Below are 23,354 nucleotides of genomic sequence, written 5' to 3' on the forward strand. Positions count from 1 at the left end.
GTTATGTTAGTGATGGGTGTGTAAAGACATCCTGTGAAACTACTAAATCCCATCTCTAAAATCTACCTGGAACAGATAGTTAGGAACCCCATTCATGATGGAAATATATTGGATCCAACAGCAACAAAGAGGCCTGACCGAGGCCTGACCTCTTTGAGGTGGTCCACACTGGAAATGGTATCAGTGATGATGACACAATTGTGGCAACAATGGTTACCAAATTACAAAGGCCAACTAAAACAAACAGAAAGATATGTATGTTCAGTAAACTAGATAAAATATCAGTAGTGGCTTATCTCAATGGGGAACTTGAAAGTTTCAGCACAGATCAGGAGCGTAGGACAATTCATAATGGGAGGGAACCTCCATGGTATACAATCACTATGAAAAAACTAAAGAAACAGAGATTACTGCATACTAGGTGTAAAATGAAGCATAGGTCTACAGATAAAGAGATGCCGCATGAAAAACATTTGTCTGTCAAGAGGGCAATGCGTGATATATTCAGTGAGTACCATAGCAGAATATTGTCAAGTGATCTTCCACAGAACTCAAAGAAATTCTGGTCTTATGTAAAGGCTGTTAGTGGCACCAAAGTTAAGTGTCCAGTCCCTAGTGAAAGAGACAGGAACTGAAATTGAGTGTAGCAAATCAAAAGCTGAAATGCTTAACTCTGTTTTCAAATGTTCCTTTATGAAGGAAAACCCAGGAGAATTGCCACAATTTAACCTTCGTACACTAAAATGATGAGTGAAAGAACTATTAATGTCATTGGTGTTGAGAAACAGCAGAAATCGTTAAAACTGAACAAAGCTCCAGGATCTGATGAAATCCCTGACAGATTCTATACTGAGTTTGCAGTCAGATTCGATACTGAATTTTTGGCTGACTTAGCCCCTCTTCTAACTATAATCTGTCATAGATCCCTTGAACAAGAAACCGGGCCCAGGACTTGGAAAAAGGTGCAGGTCACACCTGTCTATAAGAAGGGCAGTAGAAGTGATCTACAAAACTACTGTCCAATATCCTTATACTGATTTGTTGTAGAATCTTACAACATATTCTGAGCTCAAACATAATGAAGTATCTTAATTATTTATTCACACGTCAAGTTCCGTAGGACCAAATTGAGGAGCAGATCTCCAAGGTCATGGAAGTGTCAGTACATGAAATTACAACATAAAAGTAATAACAGATAAAAATAAATGTTCATGAACCTGAAAAAAGTAAGTCCATAAGTTAAAGTAAACACTATCAGCAATACAATAAGACTCAGCTTAATTTTTCAAGGAACTCCTCGACAGAGTAGAAGGAGTGACCCATGAGGAAACCCTTCAGTTTCGATTTGAAAGCGCGTGGATTACTGCTAAGATTTTTGAATTCAAGTGGCAGCTTATTGAAAATGGATGCAGCAGTATACTGCACACCTTTTTGCACAAGAGTTAAGGAAGTCTGATCCAAATGCAGGTTTGATTTCTACATCTACATCTACATCTACATCCATACTCCGCAAGCCACCTGACGGTGTGTGGCGGAGGGTACCTTGAGTACCTCTATCGGTTCTCCCTTCTATTCCATTCTCGTATTGTTCGTGGAAAGAAGGATTGTCGGTATCCCTCTGTGTGGGCTCTAATCTCTCTGATCTTATCCTCATGGTCTCTTCGCGAGATATACATAGGAGGGAGCAATATACTGCTTGACTCTTCGGTGAAGGTATGTTCTCGAAACTTTGACAAAAGCCCGTACCGAGCTACTGAGCGTCTCTCCTGCAGAGTCTTCCACTGGAGTTTATCTATCATCTCCGTAACGCTTTCGCGATTACTAAATGATCCTGTAACGAAGCGCGCTGCTCTCCGTTGGATCTTCTCTATATCTTCTATCAACTCTATCTGGTACGGATCCCACACTGCTGAGCAGTATTCAAGCATTGGGCGAACAAGCGTACTGTAACCTACTTCCTTTGTTTTCGGATTGCATTTCCTTAGGATTCTTCCAATGAATCTCAGTCTGGCATCTGCTTTACCGACGATCAACATTATATGATCATTCCATTTTAAATAACTTCTAATGCGTACTCCCAGATAATTTATGGTATTAACTGCTTCCAGTTGCTGACCCGCTATTTTGTAGCCAAATGATAAAGGATCTATCTTTCTGTGTATTCGCAGCACATTACACTTGTCTACATTGAGATTCAATTGCCATTCCCTGCACCATGCGTCAATTCGCTGCAGATCCTCCTGCATTTCAGTACAATTTTCCATTGTTACAACCTCTCGATACACCACAGCATCATCCGCAAAAATCCTCAGTGAACTTCCGATGTCATCCAAAGGTCATTTATGTATATTGTGAATAGCAACGGTCCTATGACACTCCCCTGCGGCACACCTGAAATCACTCTTACTTCGGAAGACTTCTCTCCATTGAGAATGACATGCTGCGTCCTGTTATCTAGGAACTCCTCAATCCAATCACACAATTGGTCTGATAGTCCATATGCTCTTACTTTGTTCATTAAACGACTGTGGGGAACTGTATCGAATGCCTTGTGGAAGTCAAGAAACACAGCATCTACCTGTGAACCCGTATCTATGGCCCTCTGAGTCTCGTGGACGAATAGCGCGAGCTGGGTTTCACATGACCGTCTTTTTCGAAACCCATGCTGATTCCTACAGAGTAGATTTCTAGTCTCCAGAAAAGTCATTATACTCGAACACAATACGTGTTCCAAAATTCTACAACTGATCGACGTTAGAGATATAGGTCTATAGTTCTGCACATCTGCTCGACGTCCCTTCTTGAAAACGGGGATGACCTGTGCCCTTTTCCAATCCTTTGGAACGCTACGCTCTTCTAGAGACCTACGGTACACCGCTGCAAGAAGGGGGGCAAGTTCCTTCGCGTACTCTGTGTAAAATTGAACTGGTATCCCATCAGGTCCAGAGGCCTTTCCTCTTTTGAGCGATTTTAATTGTTTCTCTATCCCTCTGTCGTCTATTTCGATATCTACCATTTTGTCATCTGTGCGACAATCTAGAGAAGGAACTACAGTGCAATCTTCCTCTGTGAAACAACTTTGGAAAAAGACATTTAGTATTTCGGCCTTTAGTCTGTCATCCTCTGTTTCAGTACCATTTTGGTCACAGAGTGTCTGGACATTTTGTTTTGATCCACCTACCGCTTTGACATAAGACCAAAATTTCTTAGGATTTTCTGCCAAGTCAGTACATAGAACTTTACTTTCGAATTCATTGAACGCCTCTCGCATAGCCCTCCTCACACTACATTTCGCTTCGCATAATTTTTGTTTGTCTGCAAGGCTTTGGCTATGTTTATGTTTGCTGTGAAGTTCCCTTTGCTTCCGCAGCACTTTTCTAACTCGTTTGTTGTACCACGGTGGCTCTTTTCCATCTCTTACGATCTTGCTTGGCATATACTCATCTAACGCATTGTGTACGACGGTTTTGAACTTTGTCCACTGATCCTCAACACTATCTGTATTTGAGACAAAACTTTTGTGTTGAGCCAACAGGTACTCTGAAATCTGCTTTTTGTCACTTTTTCTAAACAGAAAAATGTTCCTACCCTTTTTAATATTCCTATTTACGGCTGAAATCATCGATGCTGTAACCGCTTTATGATTGCTGATTCCCTGTTCTGCGTTAACTTTTTCAAATAGTTCGGGTCTGTTTGTCACCAGAAGGTCTGAGTATTAACCGAGTGAAAGCTGCTTATTATTGGGAATAAACTAATATTGGTAACAAGAAAAGACAATAAGGAATATACATATTGAGAGGCCAATGTCAAAATACCCAGACTCGTGAACAGAGGTCGACAAGAGGTTTGTGAACTAACACCACTTATTGCCCTGACCGCCCGTTTCTGAGCCAAAAATATCCTTGTAGAATGGGAAGAGTTACCCCAAAATATAATACCATATGACATAAGTGAATGAAAATAAGCAAAGTAGACTAATTTTGGTGTCGAAGTATCACTCACTTTTGATACCATTCAAATAGTAAAAATGGCAGTATTAAGTCTCTGAACAAGATCCTGAATGTGGGCTTTCCACAACAGTTTACTAACTATCTGAACACCTAGAAATTTGAACTGTTCAATTTCACTAATCATATGCCCGTTCTGTGAAATTAAAACGTCAGGTTTTGTTGTATTTTGTGTGTTAGAAGCTGTAAAAACTGTGTCTTACTGTGATTTAAAATTAGTTTATTTTCTACAAGCCATAAACTGATGTCACGCACTGCACTATTTGAAACCGAGTCAATGTTGCACACAAACATCCTTTACTACCAATCTAGTGTCATCAGCAAACAGATATTTTAGAGTTACCCGAAATACTAGAGGGCATATCATTTATATAAATAAGGAACAGGAGCGGCCCCAACACTGATCCCTGGAGAACCCCCCACTTGACAACACCCCACTCAGATCCCACATCACAGCCGTTATCAACATTGTGAATAATGACCTTTTGCTGCCTGTTGCTAGAGTAAGAGGTGAACCAATTGTGAGCTACTCCCCGTACTCTGTAATGATCCAACTTCTGGAGCAATATTTTGTGATCAACACAATCAAATGCCTTAGTTAAATCAAAAAATATGCCAAGTGTTCGAAAATTTTTGTTTAGCCCATCCAGTACCTCACAGAGAAAAGAGAATATAGCATTTTCAGTTGTTAAACGACTTCTAAAGCCGAACTGTACATTTGATAGCAAATCATATGATATAAAATGATCAATTATCCTTACATACACAGCCTTTTCAATAACTTTTGCAAACACTGATGGCATAGAAAGAGGTCTAAAATTATCTACATTATCCCTTTCTCCCTTTTTATAAAGTGGCATTGCTAATGAGTACTTTAATTGCTCAGGAAACTGACCATTCCAAAAGGAAAAATCACAAATATGGCTAAATACAGGGCTAACATGTGCAGCACAGTACTTTAATTTTCTGCTAGACACTCAATCATAACCATGAGAGTCCTTAGTCTTCAGTGATTTAATTATGAACTCAATCTCCCTCTTGTCTGTATCATAGAGGAGAATTTCAGACATCAATCTCAGAAAGGCATTTGCCAAGAAAGTTATATGATTTCCTGTAGAAACTAAATTTTTATTTAATTCACCAGCAATGCTCAGAAAATGATTGTTAAATGCTGTACATATATCTGATTTATCAGCAACAGAAATATTTTTACTGTGAACTGACTTTATATCGTCGACCTTGTGCTGCTGACCAGACACTTCCTTCACAACTGACCATATGGTTTTAATTTTATCCTGTGAATTAGCTATTCTATTTGCATACCACATTCCCTTTGCCTTCCTAATAACATTTTAAGCACCTTACAATACTAGTTGTAATAGGCTACTGTAGCTTGACTGTGACTACTTCTAACATTTTGATATAATTCCAACTTTCTTCTACATGATATCCTTATCCCACTAGTCAGCCACCTGGGCTGTCCATTACTGCTTAGCCAGCCTCCCCTTCCCATACCTATTGAGGTGCAGGCCATGCCTAGTGAAACCCGATCTACTGATAGACCCAACTGGCACCACTGAGATGTGATCCATGCCCTCCGCCATCAGTGCCCTCCCCAGCCCCACATTAATGCGCCAAACAGCTGCATTAAGGTGAGGCCGATCATGACACTGAAACAGTTGCACGAAATGCACATTAGTGCCACCAGTTTGAGTAGCTATCTTAACTAAGTCACCACCGACATCATATTCCCTGTCCCTATCAAGACTTTTCGCTGCTCCACCCACTATCACTACCTGATCCTCCTTCGTAAAATTCTTACATAACTCCCCTATGCTTTCAGTCACCTGAGCCAATCCTGCACTAGGCTTCACAATGCTGGTGACCTGGTACTCACTCCCCAACACTTCCTGCAACTGCTGGCCACACCTCTACCGTGGGAACTACCTAGCAGCAGAACCTTCTTTCTGCTAGACTTCGCAACTAACCTAGGCCTCCTAATTGCTGAGGACTGCTGCAAGTTCCCTACATCTACAGGTACATGAGGCTCCTCTCCACTCAACTCTGACAGTTGGTCATATCTATTGCATGTATACAAAGTAAAACTTTCTGAACACCTCCTCTTCCTAGCTGCCTTCTTGCCAACTGCCAGTTCCCATTCCCCACCACCCTTCGCCCTCCTCAACCTATCTAGTTCCTCCTTTGCACATTGAAACTGCACCTGAAGGGCACAGATCTTACGCTTCTGCTCCTCTATCAACTTGTTCCTACTACAGATTCTACATTCCCAGGAGAGGATCTCACTAAAATGACCATTGGCTTCCCTACTGCATTCCCCCCTATGAAAATACTTTGAACAAATCCCACACCGTAATCCACTACTCAAAAACCTACGACAGAGCCCACACTTCTCACTCATGGTAAAATTTTATAGTTACTGAAAAAAACTGTATGTCTACATTACTAAAGTTCAGTTACACCAGTAGAACTATTTAAGAACTAACAATAATGGTTTCAAAATTCTCTGCCTACTAAGAAAGCAACTACTTGTATTAATACTACAACAACACAGCCAATACCAATACCACCAAAACTTCACAAAATTATTAGCTAAATCAAAAACTTCAAATGGCCACTGTAACACTAAGCGAAGTTAAAATACTGAATGAAAATTTCCAAGTTAAAATACTGAATGAAAATTTTTCTGATATATTTCACAAGAAACAACAATAAACATCAGTTGAAAACTAAAACACGAAATTTACTAAACGACTTCAGTGCACTGAAAACTCTATAAAAACACAGCGAGCGAATGATTACAAAAGTTTACTAGGTCATTATTTCACCACAAACAGCACGCAACACCGCTGAAATCTATTAAATTTAATAACTGTATTACAGAGCACAAATAAGTTTGACAGTACTTAGCTTATAACCACTACAGCTGCAGTGGACGCCGCAAAATGTAAACACTTGAACAGAATGACTTCCTCAGTATCAACCAGCATGGATTCCGAAAACACCAATCATGTGAAACCCAGCTCGCACTTTTCTCAAACAATATACTGAAAGATTTGGATATAGACAGTCAGGTAGATGCATTAATTCTTGATTTCCGAAAAGCATTTGACTATGTACCATACCTATGCTTATTGTCAATAGCATGATCATATGGAGTATCAAATGAAGAAGTGATTGGACTGAGGACTTTTTGGTAGGGAAGCACAGCATCTTATCTTGGATGGAGAGTTATCATCAGATGTAGAAGTAACTTCAGGTGTGCCCCAGCGGAGTGTGTTAGGACCCTTGCTGTTCATGTTATACAGGGTGAGTCACCTAACGTTACCGGTGGATATATTTCATAAACCACATCAAATACTGACGAACCAATTCCACAGACCGAACGTGAGGAGAGGGGCTAGTGTAATTGGTTAATACAAACCATACAAAAATGCACAAAAGTATGTTTTGTAACACAAACCTACGTTTTTTTAAATGGGACCACATTAGTTTTGTTAGCACATCTGAACATATAAACAAATACGTAATCAGTGCCGTTTGTTGCATTGTAAAATGTTAATTACATCCAGAGATATTGTAACCTAAAGTTGACGCTTGAGTACCACTCCTCCGCTGTTCGATCGTGTGTATCGGAGAGCACCGAATTACGTAGGGATCCAAAGGGAACGGTGATGGACCTTAGGTACAGAAGAGACTGGAACAGCACATTACGTCCACATGCTAACACCTTTTTATTGGTCTTTTTCACTAACGCACATGTACATTACCAAGACGTGGAGGACGCATAAATTGGCCAGCCTGTTCTCCTGATCTTACACCTCTGGACTTCTTTCTGTGGGGTACGTTAAAGGAGAATGTGTACCGTGATGTGCCTACAACCCCAGAGGATATGAAACAACGTATTGTGGCAGCCTGCGGCGACATTACACCAGATGTACTGTGGCGTGTACGAGATTCATTACGCCAGAGATTGCAATTTTGTGCAGCAAATGATGGCCACCACATTGAACATCTATTGGCCTGACATGTTGGGACACACTCTATTCCACTCCATAATTGAAAACGGAAACCACGTGTGTACGTGTACCTCACCCATCATGGTAATGCACATGTGCATCAGTGAAAAAGACCGATAAAAAGGGACAAGTCCCTGCAGACGCACTATCCTCTGTGCCCGCGGTGGCTCAGATGGATAGAGCGTCTGCCATGTAAGCAGGAGATCCCGGGTTCGAGTCCTGGTCGGGGCACACATTTTCAACATGTCCCCAATGAAGTACATCAATGCCTGTTTGCAGCTAGGGTGTCCATTTAATTATCATTTCATTTCTAGCAAAGCTGCATGGTCATCAACGGTAACTGTTCTTTCGGGAACAGATACTACCGTCATATATAATAAAAGGTGTTAACATGTGGACGTAATGTGCTGTTCCAGTCTCTTCTGTACCTAAGGTCCATCACCGTTCCCTTTGGATCCCTACATAATTCGGTGCTCTCCGATACACACGATCGAACAGCGGAGGAGCGGTACTCAAGCGTCAACTTTAGGTTACAATATCTCCAGATGTAATTAACATTTTACAATGCAACAAACGGCACTGATTACGTATATGTTCAGATGTGCTAACAAAACTAATGTGGTTCCATGTAAAAAACGTAGGTTTGTGTTAAAAAACATACTTCCGTGCATTTTTGTATGGTTTGTATTAACCAATTACACTAGCCCCTCTCCTCACGTTCGGTCTGTGGAATCGATTTGTCAGTATTTGATGTAGTTTACGAAATATATCCAGCGGTAATGTTAGGTGACTCGCCCTATATATTATTGACCTTGCAGAAAATATAAACAGTAACATCAGGCTTTTTGCAAATGATGCATTTATCTATAATGAAGTACTATCTGAAACAAGCTGTATAAATATTCAGTTAGATCTTGATAAGATTTCAAACTGGTGCAGAGATTGGCAACTTGCTTTAAATGTTCAGAAATGTAAAATTATTCAGTTCATAAAACAAACAAACATAGTATCCTATGACTATAATATCAATTGGTAACAGCTGGAATCAGCCAACTCATACAGATACTTGGGTGTAACACTTTATAGGGATATGAAATGGAATGATCACATAGGTTCAGTCATCGGTATAGCAGGCGGTTGGTAGAATACTGGGGAAATGCAGTCAGCCTACAAAGGAGATTGCTTACAAATCTCTTGTGTAACTGGTTCTAGAATATTGCTCAAGTGTGTTCCAAGAACTGGCTTTAAATTATTACTCTAGGAATATACCACAACCCCCCTACGTATCGCTCACACAGGGATCGTAAGGATAAGATTAGATTAATTACTGCATGTGCAGGGGCATTCAAACAATCATTCTTCCTGTGAACCATACATGAATGGAACAGGAAGGAACCCTAATAACTGGTACAATGGGACACACCCTTGGCCATATGCTTCACGTTGATTTGCAGAGTACAGATGTAGAAATATGTGGCACTGCTGATTAGTTGTTTGGGCTTTGTTGCCAAAAGGACATCAGGATTCAAATCCTGAGTTAAATGATGAAGATGAGTTCAAATCTACTTAGCTGTGACGTGGAAGGGTACACCATTTTGAGGAATCTACCTCACTTTAATCAAAATTTCATTGTGCTGCATTCAATATTTTAAGTAGTTTTTGTCAGGTTCATACATAATTATTACATCACACACTAATGATTCTGCATATGATTATTTACAATTTTGATTTTCACACAAAAATCCATGCTTACAGGTCAGTCTTTTCAGTGGTTGATGTGACCACTTCTGACACTGAAAAAATCCTACAACATGTGTTGGCTGCTTGTAATGCTTAGAAAGCTATCTGCGGAATTCAGACAAATCTAAAAATCATATTTATTGAGGTGATGTAATTTTTGTAAAAGTCTGCATTTTAGATAGCAGAAAAGCAATGTTGGTTATGCTACTTGCTTGGAAGTGAGACTGCAGATATCTAATATGAGTCCCAATCTTCATCATGATGAGCAGCTGTAGTATAAGCTGTTGTTGATCTCGAATTTGTTTTTGTGGATCTTCTTGTTATGACAGCCATCAATAATCTGTATCAAAACTAGACAGGATTGTCTTATTAGGATTGCCGCAATCGTTCTTTGAATAGAAATATGGCATTTCAGTCTTTGATTGCTATTTTTTATTTTAAATGACCGGTTTCAGACTAGCTGCCCATCTTCAGATCTTCAATGTTAGGTAAGCTCTCATTACATATATCAGCAACTTCCACATATTATCAACCACACTCCAGTATCATTTATCTGGTGAAGTTTCCATCAAAGTAGTTAGCTTCTTTGGAAAGTAGGTGGGTACCCCATACAGATACTTTGAATGCCTTCAGTTCAGGAGGTGTTGAAGTAACTCTGCACTGTCACAGTAAAAGGCTTTCATATATGCCTTATTTCATGCATTGGTGGAAACTTCACCAGAAAAATGATACTGGAGTGTGGTTGATAATGCTCCACACCATTACTGAGCCTCCACCAGCTTGAACAGTCCCCTGCTGACATGCAGGGTCCATGGAACTCTGTCCATACTCGTGCACGTCCATCTGCTTGATACAATTTGAAATGAGACTCATCTGACCAGGCAACATGTTTCCTGTCATCAACAGTCCAATGTCGGTGTTGACGGGCCCAGGTGAGATGTAAAGCTTTCTGTCGTGCAGTCCTCAAGGGTACACGAGTGGGCCTTCAGCTCCGAAAGCCCATATAAATGATGTTTTGTTGAACGGCTCACACTCTGACATTTGTTGATGCCCCAGCACTGAAATCTGCAACAATATGCAGAAGTGTAATGTAACTAAACTAAGGACATCACACAATCCCTGCCCGAGGCAGGATTCAAACCTGCGACCGTAGCAGCAGCGCGGTTCCGGACTGAAGCACTTAGAACCACTCAGCCACAGTGGCCGGTGGTCCAATTCTTGAAGGATCTTTTTCCATCCACAGAGATGTTGGAGATTTGATGTTTTAATGGGCTCCTGATATCCATAGTACACTCACAAAATGGTCATATGGGAAAATCCCCATTTCATCTCTACCTCGGAGGTGCTGCATCCCCTCACTCGTGCGCTGACTATAACACCATGTTCAAAGTCATTTAAATCTTGATAACCTGCCATTGTAGCAGCAGTAACTGACTTAACAACTGTGCCAGATACTTGTTATCTTACATAGGCATTGCCAACCGGAGTGCTGTATTCCTAAGGGTTTTCCTTTACAGCTGGTTCTTTGGAACAGAATGTATGAATGAATGAAAAGTGTAAATAATGGTGAGAAGAGATCCAAGTATGCTGAACAATTTATTTCACACAGCTATGGCTGTTGTTTATGAATACCTTAAATTTATTCCAGTTAATCATTTTTCACCTTGTTAACAAATATTGCTTGGTATTCAGAAGTCCCAGTATTGCACCAGGCAGTTTCAAAGTGTTTCTTGCAAAAGACATTCTTATAACAAGTAAGTGAGTTGCAGATCAGCCATGGCTGTTACCATTATAATGATTATACACTTTGAGAACTGGACATATACCAGTACTTGCAGCTTATAGAGAGGGCTTCTATTCATATTTTACTTTCTTTACACAACTGAGAAAATACAGGTTGTTTCAAAAAGGAATATACATATTACAAAGTATTATGTTGTCAAAACTATTGATTGCCATGTCATGGCTTGGTTATTGGATGAACAAAAACATTTTCTAGTTTATATTCATTGCCGCTAGATACCAGTTGCCTTTGGTTTACTTGGTTATCATCACACATTGCAAAATGACTACTCTGCAGAAGAAATCATTCTGCTTTCTCGAATTTCCGAAATGTAATTTCGTGATTATAGTGGAAAGATGTTTCATGTTGAGGTATCGGACTGATCCTCCAAATGGACGGAACATTCATAGATGGTATTGACAATTCGTAGACACAGGATTTGTACATAAAGGAAAGAATCCTGGCCACCCATGTATTACCGATGACAATATCATGTGAATTCAAATCATGTTCCAATGTGAAATTACAATGAAATCCAGACCATTAGCTGCTTACAGGCATTAATAAATATCAACGGGGACAGCTGAAAATGTTTGCCCAGGCCAGTCCAACAAAATCCTGCCTACAGCAATAATTTGGTGTGTTTTGACATGTTAGTTGATTATGAAGCCTTACAAGTTACAGCTATTACAGGCTCAACTTCATGATGACAAACATAAACTTATGGCCTTTTCTGATGAGATTCAGAATACTATTGACAATGGTAGCACTTTTGTACAATACATTGTGTTCAGTGATGAGGTGACTTTCCACCATTGTGGGAAAGTGGACAAACACAAAGTTTGAATTTGGGACGTACAGAACCCACTTGCACACATTGAACATATACAAAATTCATGCAAAGTCAGTGTGTTTTGTGTGATATCTCTCTCATCTGTTCAAGCCCATTCTTCTTTGATCAAAACACAGTTAACAAGCAACAGTATCTTGCTATGTTACAAAACTGATTGTTTCAAGGCTAAAAAAGGACAACTTCCATTTTCACGGGGTGAGGTGGCATGGTGGTTAGCACACTGGACTCACACAGGAGGACAACAGTTTAATCCCAAGTCCGGCCATCCTGATTTAGGTTTTCCATGATTTCCCTAAATCGTTTCACGCAAATGCCAGGATGGTTTCTTTGAAAGGGCACAGCCAACTTTCTTCCCCATCCTTCCCTCATCCAATGAGACCGATGACCTCATTGTTTGGTCTCTTCCACCAAATCAACCCAACTTCAATTTTCGACAAGATAAAGGCATTCCCCTCATTGGAGTTGCTAAGTGTGTGTGAATATTTGAATGAAACTGGTTGTCAAACAGCCAGCAGCTTAACACTTCTCAGCTGGCCTCCACAGTCACTGGATTTGACACCATGTGACTCCTTCCTGTGGAGTTCCATTCAGGACGTTTATGCACCAATGCTTCTACAGAACAAGAGTTGAAGAACTGACTCATACTGCCATAATGACAGTGATGATGGAGATGCTTATCCAAGTATTGGAGGAATTTAAGTCTCGATGTAATATATGTCATCTTGCTGATCGAGGACGTATCGAACGTCTGTAATCTAAACTTAAGAGATTCATAAATATGTGTCCCAAGTTTCATAGCTGTATGTCTTACAGTTGAATAAATATATTTGTTTGAAAAACGTGTATTCTTTGTGTATTTGTGGGATGAAGGTCATCCACTATACAGATGACATGGTCAGATGTGACTGTAACAACTTAAATGTACACACCATTGTAGGTTTGTAAATTATTAGAGTAGAATGGCCACCACAGTGTGTTTGTGTTGTTCATGTTTACTGTTGTTAGCCAACCTGGAGTGTATATAAAGGAGCTTCAACAGTGTCAGATGTTGAGTGATTAGTGTGTGAGAAAATGTTAAAAGCACGTGACAGAGTTTGAAACGGCCCTCATTGTGGGTCTCCATTGGGTCAGATGTCGACTTCTGCAATATCCAGATTTGTGGGTACATACTGTAGTGTTTTGAAAATTTCTGTGCAAATTCTAGAATCAGTCAGCCTTCCACCATCTTGAACACATGGTATTTTAGATGTGAGTGGGGGCGGGGGGGGGGGGGGGGGGGGGAAGGAACCCTATCTGCTGCACGTCACCTGTCTGAGCGGGCCAGTTTAAAGTTTTTTGTACGAAGACGGTAGACATGGCAGTCGAACGACACCGACAAGTACTTGTCGGTCGGTCCACAGAAGTCGTAATGAAAGCACATGGCAGCATCGAGGAACTTCTGTGTTATTCTGTGCTGTTTTGTAACTGTGACTATTGTTAGTGATGAAACAACAATTGAGTGAAAAAGATTGTTTGGTAACTTTTAACTTGAACTTACTAGAGGCAACACATGGGTATGATTCCTGTATAATAGAGTCATGGTTATCAAGCCAACTCTGTTGTAAATGTAACTTAATTGTTTCTAACGTGAGACGACACGACTGACTTACAAGAAGTCAATTGTTTATGTGAGAAGTGTGAATTTTGTTCTTTGTTAAAGACCAAATATACCGATAGTTGTTGTCATTATTTCACAAAGAGAGAGAGAGAGTCCTTAAGGTTCCTGTGACTAGCATCATTCTTCAGAGAAGAAGTTTGTAGGGATTCCAGAAGCCGGCTACCCAGAGATGAAGATCGGCTGCGCATTGCCAAGTAAGTCAACTAGTGTAAGAGAAGTGGGGAGTTTGCGCATACACTTCACACATCTCAGTCATCAAAAATGTTAGAATGCATGTGACAGTGGCCCAATATGGGACTGCAGGGAAATGTGAGGGCAGGCATACACAATGTCAAGGTTAAGGTCCACCGCACTTCTAACACCACAAGGGAGGAGTGACGTACTGTGCACCAAGCACATCGTAACCCCTTCAAATCTGCATCTACCATCCGAGAACAAGTAATGGGCTCTCTGTAACATACTCTGTCATCCCACACAAGCATCCTGATTAGGGAATTACCATCACATCCCTATACTGTAGTTAACATCACAACACAAACGGTGTGTTTCTAATGTTGCTGTGGCCGGGAGGCATGCACTGTTGGTAAATAGCGAAACATTGTGCTCAGCAATGAATCACAGCTCTGCACTGCTACTCCTGATGACCATTGTTGACAAGCATGGTGGTGACATGGGGAGAGGTCCCATCTTCCAATGTTAGGGAGAGGCAAGCAGTGTTACTTATGCCATTGTGGTGTGGGGTTCATTGGGTATGAGTTCAGGTCATGGCTGGTAGTGATTGAGAGAACTCTGACAGCACAATAGTATGTCACAGATATCCAGCATCCTAATGTGTTACCTTTCATGTAACAGTATTGTAGTGCAGTTTTTCAACGGGGCAATGCTTGTCCACATGACACACCTCTATAAACTGTCAGTGTGATGTTGAGGCACTCCTGTGGCCACCAAGATCCCCAGACCTGCCCATAGAACATGTGTGGAACCAGATCAGATGTCAACTCTGTCCCAGTGCCAGTATCTGGAACATCAAGGATCAGCTACAGTAAGTGCCCACCAGGTTGTCTCAGGGGAGAATACAACAGCCTTATGACACCCCTTCCCAAGCAAATCAGAACATGCATCCAGGTCAGAGGAGCTGCAGCTTAATACATATAAGTGAGATCATACTACAATGATATTTGCAAATTTGACTCAGTTTTGGAATCACTGCAATGATATCACAGACCCTCTAACCTGTGAAGTTTAATTTCATTTTCTCCTTCCCTTGTGGGTACTTAACTTTTTCTGTCAGGCTGTGTAATTTACAAAAGTGCGTAGAACAAGTTAAAATGGAACCAAAACATGGACAAACTAATCAAGAAGCTCAGTTCAGCTTGTTATGCCTTTAAAAGCACCTGTCATTGTATTAACCGAAAATAATTCTCTTCTGGGGCATTTCACCTAAAGTAAATAAAGTATTTGTTCAGCAGCAGTGAGTAGTAAGAATATTACATAAAGTAGACAACCATCAGCTGAAAAAACTCCTGTCAGAGTGAATATGCTCCTCTTTAAAAAACTCTGACAGAAAAGTGGACAACAAGTTGCTTCAATCATCATCCCACCTTCCTCACCTAAAATTTTGGCTTGTGAGCATATTCATGTTCATATTCTTTTAACACAGTAAATTCTAAGTTCTTTTAGTCAATCTCTCTATTTAGGAAGCTTTCATACTCACTGGTCCAGGGGAGGGGTCTAAACACACACCCCCCCCCCCCCCCCCCCCCTCCAAAGCCTATGTATACTCTCCACTCATCTCTCGTTTTTTCATTTCCATTGTCTCCTCTCTATTTTGCTCCTACTGCTACTGTCTCCATTATGTCTTCTCTCTCTTCCACCATCACTGGATCTCTGATACTCACTCTCAGCATTAAAAAGCGTGAATATGTCTGCATGCCAAAATGTTTGGTGAGGAAGGCGAATGAGGATTAAACAGTTGGTTGCCTATTTTACTGTCAGAGTTTTTTTAAAAGAAGAGCACATCTGCCTTTTTTGTGCTCTGACAGGAGCATTTTTCAGCTAGTTACTCTCTTTTCCCTGTTACAGCACAGTGTGCTGTTTATGTAAAACAAATTATGTTTACACTACTTTACATAAATACAAAAAATGTGATGTCTGATTTGCAAGTACAAAGAATACGACAAAATAATTTTTAAAGTGATTACGCCACCAGGTGACATCTTTGGCATTGTCAAATAATTTCCAGATCAAAACAGCCTGTGTGGGTGTGAAGTGCCTATTATACAGAACTAGCATGTCAAAGCTTTATTGATGAAAAGATGGCAATTATAAACATAGTTTGGTGACCGCAGAACTCTTGCAATGATCCCAGAACTCTTGCCATGTATTCAGTACGTACGTTAAAACTATACTTACACCTCAGTCTGGATATTACAAGCTTATTTTACATGCATTTACTACACATAATACTTAGTATTTACATGCATAAAACTGTTGCAGTCAAGTATATATTAGGCTACTGATAACAGATAAACAGCAGTCATATAGTAAACTTCAGGAGGCAATAGCTTTTTACGAAGTAGCAGCTTTGCAATTTACTCAAATTTAGATGGTATAAGTAGTACAGTGATCATTTATTGTTAATACAATATACAGATTAACTTTCCATAATGTCTTTGTCTCATGTTAATGTATACCTTGACTCATTCCTTAGCCCTGAAGGTTCTCTTTGTTGCTGGGATCTCTGGAACACTATGGAGAGATGAATGAATGAATGTGAATGAAGAATGAATGTGAATGAATGAATGTGTACAGGAAGGCTGTCACCAAACAGCTTACAATTTTGTGTTTACTTCCCCAGTAGAAAATTTTCATCCGGATGGAAATACAGTTGACATTATGGATACTTTGTCTTTGGTGTTTGAAAAGATGTATAATTAAAATGATTCAATAATGCATCTTCTTTGCACAGGAAATTTATTGCTTTACTATTTCATAGTTATCTTCTTGTCAATTGAGTCTTTTTGTTGTTTTTATATAATGAGTGGGAAAACTGTTATTGTTCGTATACACTTTTGCTCTTGCAGGTTGTATTCAAGAGGAGAGGAACAGTAACAAAAGCCCAGAAAACTCTATTTAGGACACCTCTGGAACCATCTACTTTGGCAGATGATGACCCATCCGTGGGCCACAGCAGATGGGGAAGGTAATATATATGTGACTTTATATGACACTCTATAGTGAAACTATAAAGCAAATTTTAAAAATATATGCTACGTATGCCACTATGGAAATGATAACAGATCATTCGTCATTTGTGAAGAATGCAAAGACTGCACTGATTATAGTGGTATTGCTAGGTGCGTATTTACTGATTCATACTAGATTCATTTTTCTGGTGTATTAACTGTATAGAAATGAAGGGTAAGTTAACTCATGAAGTATGACATCCTTGCTCAAAATTTGATAAAGTCACAATTGGGGACAAGTGTGTGCAAGTGCTCATTGTGTACAAAAGAGAAAGCAATTCATTGCAAAAAAAAGTGTAGAAATATAATGTTAGAGAACATATTGATAAAGAATTGATGCATGGTGCTCATAGTAACAGGGAAAAAGGAAGGAAGAAAATGAGAAGAATGAATAAAAATAAAGAGCACACCTACTTTTGCAGACTGCATGACCAATAACTGTTATTTTTTTCAGTAACAGTCATAAGGTTCTGTATTAGGTCCTATACTCTTTTCATTGTATGCCAATGATGTGTCATCAGTTTTGTCATAATGCAAATAGCACATGTATGCTGGTGACCTCCAGTTGTATCTAAGTGCAAAACTACAGCTCAACCCATCCAAAACCCAAGCAATACTATGTTCATTAGCCCAATATGGGAAATCCCTACCATCTTTAATCCTAAATGGAACAACCTCAGCAAGGAGTCTTGGAGTAATAATAGGTGGAAATTGAAATTGGACTGATAATGTAGCTGCAATGTGCAAGAAGGCATCAGCATCCCTCCATACCCTACAAAAATATAAAAAGCTCTTCTGTCCTTACCTGACAAAGAAACTTGTACCAATATTTGTGCTTCCAGTTACTCATTACAGCAATGCTATCCTGTGAGGTGTTTCTCAGGGAAACTCATGTCACATAGAATGGGTTATGAATGCCTGTGTTCATTATGTCTGTGATATTTGACTGTTTGACCATATCATATGAACAGCTATCCTGGTTGTGTGCAGGAATTTCCATACTCTCTGTCTTCTCTTCATACACTGTACCTCATACCTCTCCTCAAACTTGTCTGAACAATATGTCAGAAACACCCTTTTTCATCAGAGCAAAACCCTTTCTGTCCCACTCCATCACTCACCTACTTTCTTGAAGTCATTCTCAGTAGCAGGAACTTATCTTCAGCTTCATTTTGAAAGACAGTTAATGACATATTCACTGAAGCAACAATAATGACTACCATTGTCCCTGTACACACTTGTCACCCCTGTACATCCATGCTTCCAAATGGATTTTCCTCATTTCCCCCTATTCTTAGCTAATGCAGTCTCCTTAAATTTCCTTTTCCCGGAACTCACTATATCAAAAACATAATTATACACTGCCCAGTCACATTAATGTAAGCACCCGTCAAAATCCTGAATAACTACGTTTTGCAGAGGGGACCGCTACCAGACATGCAGGAAGAGAGCCAGTGAGGTTCTGTAAGATACCTATGGGGATGTGGAGCCACGCCAACTCCGGTGCTGTGGCCAGCTGCACTAGATTTCTCACCTGAGAGATCCAAGGCATTAACAGCACGATCGAGGTGGCCCCACAGATTTCTCGATCAGTTAATTTATTCGTACCTGTTATTTTTCAGCAACTGTTATATATATTTCAGACTAAAATTCAGTTATCATTTGCAAATATACTTTTATTTCACTTTACTTGCTTCGACAAATTAATCTGTCATCTTCAGAAGCCTCCAATATTAGGGATATTATAAATCTTTAGACCTTGTTATACATTTGTGTAAAGTATTAGAAAGGTATTATAGAAACTTATTTAACATTGGTTTAGCAGATGCCACTATCTTCTTCAGACAACCATAATGCATTGATATGTCCGAAAATGTATATATTGTGCGTGATTATTGTGAACACAGATTGACAGATTGATACTTGAAAGTCTCTGTGGGTTTGCTGCCAGATCCTAAAGTCAACTTGACTCGATATTTCGACGATCCAACTTTTATTGTGTACACAGACTGACAGATTGATACTTGAAAGTCTCTTCGGGTTTGCTGCCGGATCCTAAAATCAACTTGACTCGATATTTCACCGATCCAACTGGTCGCCATCTTCAGGAAAATGCTGCTTCTGCTGATGAGTCCCGCTGAGAACTGATGCCAGGTTGCAAATCGACGTCCTATATAGGCCACCGTTCAGTACACGGCGCATGCGCCACCCATCACGGTTTCTGCCTTCCAAAACAGGGAGGTGGCACCGCCCGTAGTGAAACACTGCTGGCAACGATATATCGCAATCAAGGCCGCACCGAAGAATGTTCAGTTTTGATGCGAGATAATACAGGATTCCACGTCTTGCTAAGAGGAAAGCCATTGTCTCTGTTGATTAAATTATCAGCCAACCTAATTTCAATTGCCTCTTTATAAACACTGTTCCAAAAACCGGAAATGTTGGCAACCACAACAGTTTCCTCAAATTTCATATTGTGTCCTTCATTTAGGCAGTGTTCTGCTATCGCCAATTTTTCCGGCTGGGTAACAGGAAGAGAGGATATACTGAAGGGCAAGTTCCTGTCTCCGGAGTTCTGATAGGTTGGTGTTAGTGACTGTTAGTTAGACTGACATCTCTGCCCAAACTCTTTGCCTTTACAAATGTCTGCTTGTGTCTGTATATGTGCGGATGGATAGTGTGTGTGTGTGTGTGTGTGTGTGTGTGTGTGTGTGTGTGTGTGTGTGTGTGTGTGTGTGTCCTTTTTTCCCCCTAAGGTAAGTCTTTCCACTCCCGGGATTGGAATGACTCCTTACCCTCTCCCTTAAAACCCACATCCTTTCGTCTTTCCCTCTCCTTCCCTCTTTCCTGATGAAGCAACTGTGGGTTGCGAAAGCTCGAATTTTGTGTGTGCGTTTGTGTGTCTATCAACATACCAACACTTTTGTTTGGTAAGTTACATCATCTTTGTTTTTAGAAAATAATATAAGGTTGTGCTTATAAATTAATGGTAGTAAGAGGATGAAGCATAGAGGATTTGTAAGGGGGTAAAGAAATGAAATTAAATGAAATATAAGGGAAACAGACAATAAGTGATTTAAAAGAAGTAGAAAGTAACGATGTAGCTTCAGGATGGATTATGAAAATGAAATATGCATTAAACCCACAAAAGTACAGATATGCAGAACAGGAGAACAGAAACCAAACTGGAAATATTAGATGTGTCTGCAGTAAAGCATACACAACAATTCTGGTTCAATGGCAGCTGTTAATCATTGCAGTATGCACTTCCATGACACACACTGTATACTAAAATCCGCTTTCCTATTTAAGAAGATAGTACAACAACAACACAGTAAGCTGATAAATAGTGTGAATATGACATGATAGTCATTTGATATGAGTGGAGTTACAGCTGGTGGAGGGACCTGAAGGGATGATATCTGCTTATAAGGCTTAGAGCCAATTTTTTAGTTAGTAGTGCACTGCATGATTGATCCACTTTATATGATATTAGCAAATCAGTGAATATTGCTCTGGGGAGGAAATATAGGAAGGCTTTCAGAAATAGTTCCTCATTTCTTGATACTCAAAATCTGTTAACAATCAAAAAAGTAAAACCTGAGGAAACTGTGAAATGCTATCTATTTGCAGTAAGCATAAGATTATTGGCAGTGATTTATACATGTAAGAACTAACACAGCATGCAAGAATGTTAAGTATATAATTTCTAAAGTGCCACAGCATGACACTGTTTTAAGAACAGTATTTGCAGCAATTTGAATAGAAAATTTCTACTGAAGATTAGTGAAAATTTAATTTTTATTAGACCCTATTACTACCAAGTTAGAACCTATCAGTACAATGAGTTCACCACACTTGGGGATTTTACAGCTATTACAGGAGTTGAGCAAATTATAGAAATGGCACCCCAATCTTATCAATGTTTCAAGCTGCTGCACTGCTTGTGCCTTGTTAGATCAATAGTCAGGTCAAATTTCTAAACTTATAGGGGACCCCTTACGAGTTGTTACTGAACATCTGAGACTGACTATTATGGAAATGTTTATTAACCATCGACTATCAAAACTGCATACCATTCACTTGTCCACAAACTGCTTGAAAATAAAGAGGCTGCAGTCAAGACAATAAGTTCTTGTGGTTTTGATATGTATCATAACTCAAAGGCATAGAAAGAATGGTTGTCTCCAGCTTGCATTTTAAAACTAGTGCAACTTTATTAATAATCATTAGTGCAATACATCATTTGAATGTTATCTTATTTTATTCTTGATGCAGATATACAATAATCTTTTGCATTTTTTATGATTTCATGCTTCATCAGATGTATTAAAGCATTTCAAATGTTTGTTTTTGCACCACAGCAGTTCTCCAGCAACCCATGATGGGCCACTCTTGTCATTAGACAACTGACAGTATTATAAACAGACATATTTGAAATACTTATGAGTAAATAATAAATGATTTTGAAACTAAATTCTCAGAAGAATGGAGATGTTCTTGTCCAGTTTATTGGTATGGAGAGCAAAAAGCATAGTGTAAGTGTAAGTGTAAGTGCAAGTGTTAGTGTTAGTGTAGAACATTTACCAAAATGTCAAATCCACATATAAGTATTTTAAAGGTTGTTATGAAAATAAACAATGTCCAATAAAGAGTTTTATTATAATAAATTGTGGCAGTGTGTTACTCAGTCTGTATCTCTGTCCACCACATACTGTCTCTTTTACTACACTAATAACACATGGCCTCTGAAAATACAAAATTAAACTGTATTACCATCTACCGAGTATCTGATTGCAGTTGTATATCAAAATATATGAAGCCTGTACTCATGAGACAGAGTTACACTCATTTTGTATCTAAGAACCACGTGTAGATAAATGAAGTTACTCATACAGTTAGTGTGTCCTAAAATATAACAGACTAAAGCAATTTTGAAAGAGCAGAAAGTCCAGAGAATTGATAAAGGAAACAATGCATTATATTAATATCATCACAAAAACATAGCAGGTAAAAAACTGAATACAAGACTTTAACCTCACTTCATGAAGTCTGGGAAACATAATGGAGCCATTACCAGGCAGTTTCCTTCATCATTAACTAATTAAAAAATGTACAAGTTCATAAGATATGGGAAATCAGTTATATGCTGCACATGCAAGAATTTATGTGAGTTGTTTTGTTAATAAAATTCAAAATGGCAATACATCCCAATACAAATATGTGTACAGCACGATTGTCAGAATGATACAAATGCCACACACACAAGTATGGGAGATGAACATGACTTCATTTCCAGGACAGAGGACAGCACCTGTGACACCAGTATCATTACTGTGTATAAAATGCCAGGGATACATTTACTAAATGTAACAGGAAGGGCAGATTAAAGTTGAAAAGAAAGAGACTTGAATTAAACTGGGTGATCAACAGAAAGAAGTGTGTGAGGAACAACCAACCTAACATTCCATCTCGTTCCACCTCCCCCCCCCCCCCCCCCCAAATATATTCCCTCATTTAATGTAACACAATAGCTAGCCATCAATCCACCATTCAGGTAGCTGTATCTAAAAATGAATGCATGAATTTATCCAACATAAGATATTTGTACTTGATGTCTTCCTGAACTTTTACTTTTAAGTTTATCAAATAAGGATCCAAGTTTCAACTACTCCCTATTTAGTCAGTCCCACTGGAGAGGGAAGAAAGCAGTAAAAGTGAGAATCAGGAGTATGCTATGTCTCCAAACTTACAACTATGTCCACAAACGAAATATTTAATGCTGATAAAGTTTCTTGAGAATATAGTGACTACCATTCAGAAAGAAAACTGATTTAACACACATAGAAGGGTATGTGAGCTAGAAAGATGGAATTTTTTACATTATTCTTCAGTAACAACCTTTTAGCTTTTGAAAAAGTTACTGAAGTATTATATAGCCCTCGTGATGTGAAAGTTTTAGGTTTGGCTTCACCATGGAGGTAAGAATAGACTCCATGGGCTTCACCATGGCCCTTACTGATATCGAATGA

At 39.4% G+C, this 23,354-nt stretch overlaps 1 protein-coding gene and 1 non-coding gene across 8 annotated transcripts in view; both read left to right on the forward strand.

Annotated features, from left to right (window-relative positions):
- Window positions 1-22,008, forward strand: part of LOC124622094 (GPI mannosyltransferase 2-like) — a 387,261-nt gene extending 365,253 nt beyond the window's left edge. For 5 of the 7 annotated variants that reach the window (XM_047147683.1, XM_047147685.1, XM_047147684.1 and 2 more), the window contains 2 exons: window positions 17,161-17,279; window positions 21,687-22,008. In XM_047147683.1, the coding sequence (XP_047003639.1) occupies window positions 17,161-17,279; window positions 21,687-21,735 (168 nt within the window). In that variant the 3' untranslated portion in view covers window positions 21,736-22,008. Of the gene's footprint in view, window positions 1-17,160; window positions 17,280-18,741; window positions 18,957-21,686 lie in introns of those variants that run through there. The other 2 variants (XM_047147687.1, XM_047147686.1) reach the window with 2 other exon arrangements.
- On the forward strand, window positions 8,201-8,275 carry Trnat-ugu. Its single transcript has one exon. It is a non-coding gene; the product is annotated as a tRNA-Thr (tRNA).
- Window positions 22,009-23,354: the final 1,346 nt, after the last annotated feature.

Source organism: Schistocerca americana, chromosome 7 (genome assembly GCF_021461395.2).
Source record: "Schistocerca americana isolate TAMUIC-IGC-003095 chromosome 7, iqSchAmer2.1, whole genome shotgun sequence".
NCBI classification, from domain to species: domain Eukaryota; kingdom Metazoa; phylum Arthropoda; class Insecta; order Orthoptera; family Acrididae; genus Schistocerca; species Schistocerca americana.